The following is a 9,929-nucleotide window of genomic DNA, read 5'->3' as shown; positions in this document are numbered from 1 at the left end:
CCCGGCGCTTCCCGCCGCGCGGCGGTGGCCACGCCCCTTCTCTCATTAACCAATCACGGCGCGCTGCCGCTCTAGCCACGCCCCCTCCCCCCCCCCGGCCCAAAATCGCCGCTTTTTTCCCCAAAAACATTTCCCGCGGATTTTTGGGCCATTTTCGGCTCCTTTCCGACCATTTCTGGGGACATTTTTTGGCCATTTTCGGCTCCTCTTCTGGGACAATTTTTTGGACAAATTTTGGGTCTTTTCCCACCATTTTCAGGTCTTTTTTTAAGGCTTTTAAAAACTATTTTGGGGGAATTTTTGGGGTCTTTTTTTGACTGTTCTCTTTTTGCTTTTGGGGCCCTTTCGGTCGATTTTTGGGGGGTTTTTATTTTGCCATTTTTGGGCTCCTTTTTAGCCCCACATTTTTACCATTTTTACCCCATTTCTTGTGCTCTTTTTTACCATTTTTACCTCCTTTATTATTAAGAGATAACTCCAACAATTTTTTCTACCACTTTAAACTATTTTTGGCCCCATTTTTTACCATTTTTAACCCCTTATTTTTTTACCCTCTCATTTTTAACCATTTCCCCCATTTTTTTAATAATAATTTCCATTTTTTTACCGTTTTTTTGCTCTCATTTTTCACCATTTTAACCCTATTTTTACCCATTTTTTCCCATTCTCCCCCATTTCCACCCCATTTCCCCTCCTTTTTTTCCCATTTTTAACCATTTCCAGCCCTTTTCCCTCATTTTTCCCATTTCCACCCCCATTTCTCCCCCATTTTTTATGTTTCCCCCCCTTTTTTTTCCCATTCTCTCCCCCTTTTTTCCCATTTCCACCCATTCCCCCCCTTCTCATCCACTTTTAACCATTTTTTACAATTTTTGCTCTCATTTTTCCCCGTTTCCCCCCATTGTTCCCCATTTCCCCCCTTTTCTCCCCATTTTTTCCCATTTCCCCCCTTTTTAACCATTTTTACCCGTTTTTTACAACTTTTGCTCTCATTTTTCCCCATTTTTCCCATTTCCCCCCCTTTTTTCCCCATTTCCCCCCATTTATCCCTTTTTCCCATTTCCCCCATTTTTCCCCGTTTCCCCCCCATTTTTCCCCCCATTTTTTCCCATCCCCCCCATTTTCCCCATTTTCCCTCCATTTTTCCCCATTTTCCCCCATTTTTTTTCTCATTTTTCCCCATTTCCCCATTTTCCCCCCATTTTTCCCCATCCCCCCCCATTTTTTCCCATTTTTTTCTTATCCCCCCATTTTCCCTCCATTTTCCCCCTTTTTTCCGCATTTTCCCCCCATTTTTTGCCCATTTCCCCCATTTTTTCCCCATTTCCACCATTTCCCCCCCATTTTTCCCCATTTTCCCCCCATTTTCCCCCATTTCCCCCCATTTTTTTCTCATTTTTCCCCATTTTTTTCTCATTTTTCCCCATTTCCCCCCCATTTTCCCCATTTTTCTCCTCATTTTTCCCCATTTCCCCCATTTTTTTTCTCATTTTTCCCCATTTTTCCCCATTTCCCCCCCATTTTTCCCCCATTTCCCCCATTTTTTCCTCATTTTTTCCCAATTTCCCCCCATTTTTTCCCCATTTCCCCTCCCCCCCCCCTCACACCCACCCCGCCCCCACCGCCGTCACCGCCAAGGCCACGCCCACCCCCACCCGCCCCGCCCCCCAGGGGGCGGCGCCACCACCGCCGCCGCCACCGAGGGGGCGGGGCCAGGCCGAAACCACGCCCCCGGCGCCTCCCGGCCGCCCGGGGGCGGCGCCGGCGGCGAGTGGGCGGGGCCAGACGAAGGCCACGCCCCCGGCGCGGGCGGCTATCCAATCAGAGAAGGCGCTGACGCGGGTGTAGACCCCCGGGCGCCGCGGGACCCCGCACCCCTCCCCCCACGAGACGATGCCGGTCAGCACCCAGCGGCCGGAGGGGGAGGGGCACACCAGGGGACCCCCGGAGTCGCCCTGGGGATGGACGCGGGGGTCACTCGGGGGTCACTCGGGGGTCACTCGGGGGTCATGGGGTCAGTCAGGGGTCATTGGGGTCATCAGGGGTCATTGGGGTCACTCAGGGGTCATTGGGGTCATCAGGGGTCATTGGGGTCAGTCTGGGGTCATTGGGGTCACTCAGGGGTCATTGGGGTCACTCGGGGGTCATTGGGGTCAGTCTGGGGTCATTGGGGTCAGTCTGGGGTCATTGGGGTCATCAGGGGTCATCGGGTCACTCAGGGTCAGTCAGGGGTCATTGGGTCACTCGGGGTCACTCAGGGGTCAGTGGGACAGACCAGGGGACCCCTGGAGTCGCCCTGGGGATGGACGCGGGGTCACTCGGGGTCACTCGGGGTCACTCGGGGTCACTCGGGGTCACTCGGGGGTCATTGGGTTCAGTCAGGGGTCATGGGGTCAGTCCGGGGTCATTGGGGGCACACCTGGACACACCTGGGGACCTGCCCAGCTGTGCCCAGGTGTATCCCAGGTGTGCCCAGCTGTGCCCAGCTGTATCCCAGGTGTGCCCAGCTGTGCCCAGGTGTGTCTCAGGTGTATCCCAGGTGTCCCCAGGTGTGTCCCAGGTGTATCCCAGGTGTATCCCAGCTGTCCCCAGGTGTGTCCCAGGTGTGCCCAGGTGTGTCCCAGGTGTATCCCAGGTGTGTCCCATCCCCCCAGGTGTATCCAGGTGTATCCAGGTGTATCCCAGCTGTCCCCAGGTGTATCCCAGGTGTATCCCAGCTGTCCCCAGGTGTGTCCCAGGTGTGCCCCAGGTGTGTCCCAGGTGTATCCCAGGTGTATCCCAGGTGTGTCCCAGCTGTCCCCAGGTGTATCCCAGGTGTGTCCCAGCTGTCCCCAGGTGTATCCCAGGTGTGTCCCAGCTGTCCCCAGGTGTATCCCAGGTGTATCCAGCTGTATCCCAGGTGTATCCAGCTGTATCCCAGGTGTGTCCCAGCTGTATCCCAGGTGTATCCAGGTGTATCCAGGTGTATCCAGGTATATCCCAGGTATATCCCAGGTGTATCCCAGGTGTGTCCCAGGTATATCCCAGGTGTATCCCAGGTGTATCCCAGGTGTGCCCAGCTGTGCCCAGCTGTATCCCAGGTGTGTCCCAGGTATATCCCGGCTGTCCCAGGTGTATCCCAGGTGTGTCCCATCCCCCCAGGTGTATCCCAGGTGTATCCCAGGTGTGTCCCAGGTGTATCCCAGGTGTGCCTAGCTGTATCCCAGGTGTGTCCCAGCTGTATCCCAGGTGTATCCAGGTGTATCCAGGTGTATCCAGGTATATCCCAGGTGTATCCCAGGTATATCCCAGGTGTGTCCCAGGTATATCCCAGGTGTGTCCCAGGTGTGTCCCAGGTGTGTCTCACCTTGCAGGTGTCCCCGCCCCCGCGCAGGTGTCCGGCGCACACCATGTCGTCCTGGATGTGCCGCGGGGGCAGCGCCGGGCCCAGGTCGGTGCCGTAGAGGCGGCGGCAGAGCCCGAGGGGCAGGAGGGGCACCTGGAGCTGCCGCAGGCGGCGTGGGGCTGAGTGACCAGAGTGACCACCGAGTGACCACTGAGTGACCACTGAGTGACCCCTGAGTGACCACTGAGTGACCACTGAGTGACCCCTGAGTGACCACTGAGTGACCACTGAGTGACTCTGAGTGACCACTGAGTGACCAGTGAGTGACCACTGAGTGACCAGAGTGACCACTGAGTGACCACTGAGTGACCACTGAGTGACCAGTGAGTGACCACTGAGTGACCAGAGTGACCACTGAGTGACCACTGAGTGACCAATGAGTGACCACTGAGTGACCAGAGTGACCACTGAGTGACCAGTGAGTGACCACTGAGTGACCAGAGTGACCACTGAGTGACCACTGAGTGACCACTGAGTGACCACAGTGACCACCGAGTGACCACTGAGTGACCACTGAGTGACCACAGTGACCACTGAGTGACCACTGACTCTGAGTGACCTCTGAGTGACCACAGTGACCACTGAGTGACCACTGACCAGTCCTGCCCTCACACTGACCCTACACTGACCCCAACCCTTGACCTCCCATTGCTCCCAGTTGGGTCCCAATCCCCTCCCAGTTTATCCCAGTCGCTCCCAGTCCCTCCCAGTGGCCCCCAGTGTATCCCAGTCACTCCCAATCCCCTCCCAGTCCCTCCCAGTCGCTCCCAGTTTGTCCCAGTTACCCCCAGTGCCCCATTAACCCTTCCCAATCTCCTCCCAGTCACTCCCAGTTTGTCCCAGTGTGTCCCAGTGGCTCCCAATCCCCTCACAGTGTGTCCCAATTGCTCCCAGTGTATCCCAGTTTATCCCAGTTTATCCCAGTCCCTCTCAGTTACCCCCAGTGCCGGTGTCCCCCCAGCCGGTGCTGACGCAGGATTAACCCTTCCCAACCCAGTCCGTCCCAGTGTGTCCCAGTGTATCCCAGTTTATCCCAGTCCCTCCCAGTGTATCCCAGTCCCTCCCAATCCCCTCCCAGTTTATCCCAGTGTATCCCAGTGTATCCCAGTCCCTCCCAGTTTATCCCAGTCCCTCCCAGTGTGTCCCAGTTACCGCCGGTGCCGGTGTCCCCCCAGCCGGTGCTGACGCAGGATTAACCCTTCCCAACCCAGTTTATCCCAGTGTGTCCCAGTGTATCCCAGTCCCTCCCAGTCCCTCCCAGTGTATCCCAGTTTATCCCAATCCCCTCCCAGTGTGTCCCAGTTTATCCCAGTGTGTCCCAGTTACCGCCGGTGCCGGTGTCCCCCCAGCCGGTGCTGACGCAGGATTAACCCTTCCCAACCCAGTTTATCCCAGTGTGTCCCAGTGTATCCCAGTGTATCCCAGTCCCTCCCATTCCCTCCCAGTGTATCCCAGTTTATCCCAGTCCCTCCCAGTCCCTCCCAGTTTATCCCAGTCCGTCCCAGTTACCCCCAGTGCCAGTGTCCCCCCAGCCGGTGCTGACGCAGGATTAACCCTTCCCAACCCAGTTTATCCCAGTGTATCCCAGTTTATCCCAGTCCCTCCCAGTGTGTCCCAGTTTATCCCAGTGTGTCCCAGTTACCGCCGGTGCCGGTGTCCCCCCAGCCGGTGCTGACGCAGGATTAACCCTTCCCAACCCAGTTTATCCCAGTGTATCCCAGTTTATCCCAGTCCCTCCCAGTGTGTCCCAGTTTATCCCAGTGTGTCCCAGTTACCGCCGGTGCCGGTGTCCCCCCAGCCGGTGCTGACGCAGGATTAACCCTTCCCAACCCAGTTTATCCCAGTGTGTCCCAGTGTATCCCAGTGTATCCCAGTCCCTCCCAGTCCCTCCCAGTTTATCCCAGTGTGTCCCAGTTACCGCCGGTGCCGGTGTCCCCCCAGCCGGTGCTGACGCAGGATTAACCCTTCCCAACCCAGTTTATCCCAGTGTGTCCCAGTGTATCCCAGTGTATCCCAGTCCCTCCCAATCCCCTCCCAGTCCCTCCCAGTTTATCCCAGTGCGTCCCAGTTACCGCCGGTGCCGGTGTCCCCCCAGCCGGTGCTGACGCAGGCGGTGCCGGCCGGGAAGCGCAGCCCGGGCGAGGGGAGGCACACGGGCCCGAGCCCGCGGCCGAAGCGCACGGGCCGCGCCAGCCGGGCCAGCGCGATGTCGCCGCTGGTGGCCTCGCCCGCGTAGGCCGGGTGCGGCACGAGCTGGGCCAGCGGCACCGACACGCCGCTCGCCACCGCCCCTCCCCCGGCGCCGCCGCCGTCCCGGCTGGCCTCGGGCAGGTCCGGAGTGCCCAGGAGCACCGAGAACAGGCGGGGGTCGCTGCTCCTGGGGGGAGGGGAGGCGGCGGGGGGGGGGGGGAGGGGTCAGTGGGGGTGGGGGAGGGGTCAGTGTGGGGGAGGGGTCAGTGTGGGGGAGGGGAAGGCAGGGGGGTTAATGGGGAGGGGTCAGGGTGAGGGAGGGGTCAGTGGGGGTGGGGGAGGGGTGATTGGGGAGGGGGAGGGGTCATGGAAGGGTCATTGGGGAGGGGAGGGGTCAGGGTGGGGGAGGGGTCAATGGAGGGGTCAGTGAGGGAGCGGTCAGTGAGGGTGGGGGAGGGGTCAGTGTGGGTGGGGGAGGGGTCATTGAGGGTGGGGGAGGGTCAATGGAGGGGGCAGTGTGTGGGGGGGGGGGTCACGGTGGGGGAGGGGTCAGTGTGGGGGGAGGGGTCAGTGAGGGTGGGGGAGGGTGATTGGGGAGGGGTCAGGGTGGGGGAGGGGGCAGTGAGGGTGGGGGAGGGGCCATGGAAGGGTCATTGGGGGAGGGGAGGGGTCAATGTGGGGGAGGGGTCAATGGAGGGGGCAGTGGGGGAGGGGTCAGGGGAGGGGAGGGGGAGGGGCCTGGCCTAATTCCCTCCCAGTCTGTTCCCAGTCCCGTAGTGGTTTATACTGGTTTATACTGGTTTATCCCAGTTTATCCCAGTTTATCCCAATTTATCGTGGTTTATCCCATTCCCTACTGGTCTATACTGGTTTATACTGGTCTATACTGGTCTGTACTGGTTTATACTGGTCTATACTGGTCTGTACTGGTTTATACTGGTCTATACTGGTTTATACTGGTTTATACCGGTCACTCACCCCTGCAGGCAGTGCGCCGCCGTCACCACCCACTCGGGGGACACCAGTTCCCATACTGGTCTATACTGGTTTGTACTGGTTTATCCCAATTTATCGTGGTTTATCCCATTCCATACTGGTCTATACTGGTCTATACTGGTCCATACTGGTCTATACTGGTTTATACTGGTTTATACTGGTTTATACCGGTCACTCACCCCTGCAGGCAGTGCGCCGCCGTCACCACCCACTCGGGGGACACCAGTTCCCAGTTCCCATACTGGTTTATACTGGTTTGTACTGGTTTATCCCCATTTATCCCAGTTTATCCCAGTTTATCCCATTCCATACTGGTCTATACTGGTCTATACTGGTTTATACTGGTTTATACCGGTCACTCACCCCTGCAGGCAGTGCGCCGCCGTCACCACCCACTCGGGGGACACCAGTTCCCATACTGGTCTATACTGGTTTGTACTGGTTTATCCCAATTTATCGTGGTTTATCCCATTCCATACTGGTCTATACTGGTCTATACTGGTCTATACTGGTCCATACTGGTCTATACTGGTTTATACTGGTTTATACTGGTTTATACTGGTCACTCACCCCTGCAGGCAGTGCGCCGCCGTCACCACCCACTCGGGGGACACCAGTTCCCATACTGGTTTATACTGGTTTGTACTGGTTTATCCCCATTTATCCCAGTTTATCCCACTTTATCCCATTCCATACTGGTTTATACTGGTTTATACTGGTTTATACTGGTCACTCACCCCTGCAGGCAGTGCGCCGCCGTCACCACCCACTCGGGGGACACCAGGGACACCCCGCAGACGTGGGAGCCCCCCCGGCGCAGGGAGCCCTGCCAGGGCCAGCGCCCCTCCCCCGCCTCCGAGCCCCCCACGGCGCGGGCCAGCGGGGGGGGGCGGGGCAGGCCACACTCTGCGGGGACACGGGGGGGGGGTTCGGGGACATTTTAGGGACATTTTGGGGGGATTTAGGGACATTTTGGGGACATCTGGGGGGGTTTGGGGATGGTTGGGGACAGTTTGGGGGGGTTTGGGGACATTTAAGGGACATTCTGGGGGGATTTAGGGACATTTTGGGGACATTTGGGGGACATTTTGGGGGGATTTGGGGACATTTTGGGGACATCTGGGGGGGTTTGGGGACATTTTAGGGACATTTTAGGGACATTTTGGGGACATCTGGGGGGGTTTGGGGACATTTTAGGGACATTTTGGGGACATTTGGGGGGTTTGGGGACATTTTAGGGACATTTTGGTGACATCGGGGGGGGCTTGGGGACATTTTAGGGACATTTTGGGGACATTTTGGGGACATCCAGGGGGTTTGGGGACATTTTAGGGACATTTTGGGGACATTTTGGGGACATTTTGGGGACATTTTAGGGACATTTTGGGGACATCTGGGGGGGTTTGGGGACATTTTAGGGACATTTTTGGGTCATTTGGGGACATTTGGGGACATTTTGGGGTCATTTAGGGACATTTGGGGACATTTTGGGGTCATTTGGGGACATTTTGGGGCCTCACCCCGCTCCGTCTCCGAGAGCTCCCGGGACCCATCTGGGGGGAAAGGAATGGGGGGGTCGGGGGGGGCTGAACCCCCAAAAAAACCCCAAAAATCCGCCCAAAAACCCATAAAAAAACCACAAAAAAACCCAAAATCCCCAAAAAAACAATAAACCCCCCCCACAAAAACCCCAAAACCCACCCAAAACACCACAAAAAAACCCACAAAAAAAAACCCCAAAAACCACAAAACCTCCCCCCAAAAAAAACCCTCCAAAAAAAGAAAAAAATAATAAAAACCCCCAAATTCCCCCAAAGAGAGAGAAAATCCCGAATTTCCACCCGGGAGCCCCAAAATTCCACCCAAAATCCCCAAATTTTCCACTCAAAATCCCCAAAATTCCACCCGGGAACCCCAAAAATTCCCGAATTTCCACCCCAAACCCAAAATTCGGCTCCAAATTCCCAAATTTTGGGTCCCAAATCAGCGGAACTCCGAATTTTAAACCCCAAATTTGGGGCAAATCGCAAAAACTCCACCTGAGAACCCCCAAAATTCCCAAATTTTCACCCCAACCTCCCAAAATTTCCACCCCAAACCCCAATTTTGCCTCCAAAATTCCCAAATTTTGGGTCCCAAATTTGGGGAACCCCAAATGTCAGAGCCTAAATTGGGGACAAACCCCAAAATTCCACCCAAAATCCAAATTTTCCACCCCAAATCTCCAAAATGCCACCAGGGAACCCCCAAAATTCCACCCAAAATTCCTCTCAAAATCCAAATTTTCCACCCCAAAATCCCCAAAGTTCCACCTGAGAACCCCAAAAAATCCCAAATTTCCACCCCCAACCCCAAATTTTCCACAAAAAATCCCAAATTTCCACCCCCAACCCCCAAATTTTCCCAAAAAATCCGAAATTTCCACTCCCAACCCCCAAATTTTCCCCAAAAATCCCAAATTTCCACTCCCAACCCCCAAATCCACCCAAAAAAATCCCAAATTTCCACTCCCAACCCCCAAATTTTCCCCCAAAAAATCCGAAATTTCCACCCCAACCCCCAAATCCACTCAAAAAATCCCAAATTTACACTCCCAACCCCCAAATTTTCCCAAAAAATTCTCAAATTTCCACTCCCAACCCCAAAATTTCCCCAAAAAAATCCCAAATTTCCACCCCCAACCCCCAAATCCACCCAAAAAATCCGAAATTTCCACTCCCAACCCCCAAATTTTCCCAAAAAAAATCCCAAATTTCCACCCCTGAACCCCCCAAAATTCGCCTCCGAAACCCCCCAAATTTTTTTGGGATTCCCCCTCCCCAAAACTTCAACCCTCCCCCCCCGCAAAAAAAAAAAAATCGTTAAAAAAAAAGAAATAAAAATAAAAAGAGGGTTTTTTTTTTTTCCCACGGGTGGGGGAGGGGCGGGGATTCCCCTCCGGAGTTACCTGGGGGGGGGTCCCCGGGCGTGACGTCACAGGCGAGGGCGGCCAGCAGCAGGAGGGGGAGGGGCAGCAGCGCCCGCGGGGTCCCCATGGCGCCGCCGCCCCTCCCCCACCCCCCGCACCCCCTTAAATGGGGCCGGGCGGGGGTGGGGGAGGGGCGGGGCCGCGACGCCGTCCGACGGGTTCGCCCAGGCCGCGGGGCAGGGGCGGGGCGCCCCTCCCCCCACCCCAAAAAAAATTCCCGGGATTTTAAAGGGGGGGGGGGAGGGGGGAGGGGGGAACCCCAAAATTCCACCCCAAAATTCGGAATTTTCCACCCAAATATTCCACCCAAAACTCGAAATTTTCCACCCAAATATTCCACCCAAAAATCGAAATTTTCCACCCAAAAATTCCACCCAAAACTCGAAATTT

The 9,929-nt window shown here is 56.0% G+C and overlaps 1 protein-coding gene across 1 annotated transcript; it reads right to left on the bottom strand.

Annotated features, from left to right (window-relative positions):
- Positions 1-1,601: 1,601 nt before the first annotated feature.
- Positions 1,602-9,923, bottom strand: LOC128783404 (serine protease 33-like). The gene is made up of 6 exons (XM_053934044.1): positions 9,519-9,923; positions 8,092-8,124; positions 7,309-7,477; positions 5,458-5,762; positions 3,347-3,504; positions 1,602-1,955 (listed from the first exon to the last, which is right to left on the bottom strand). The coding sequence occupies exons 1-6, from the start codon at positions 9,604-9,606 to the stop codon at positions 1,602-1,604; spliced, it is 1,107 nt and encodes a 368-aa protein (XP_053790019.1). The 5' UTR covers positions 9,607-9,923.
- Positions 9,924-9,929: the final 6 nt, after the last annotated feature.

This window comes from Vidua chalybeata, unplaced genomic scaffold (genome assembly GCF_026979565.1).
Source record: "Vidua chalybeata isolate OUT-0048 unplaced genomic scaffold, bVidCha1 merged haplotype scaffold_331_ctg1, whole genome shotgun sequence".
Classification (NCBI taxonomy): domain Eukaryota; kingdom Metazoa; phylum Chordata; class Aves; order Passeriformes; family Viduidae; genus Vidua; species Vidua chalybeata.
The sequence above is the reverse complement of the archived record's forward strand: the minus strand, read 5'-3'. Positions and strand labels throughout refer to the sequence as shown.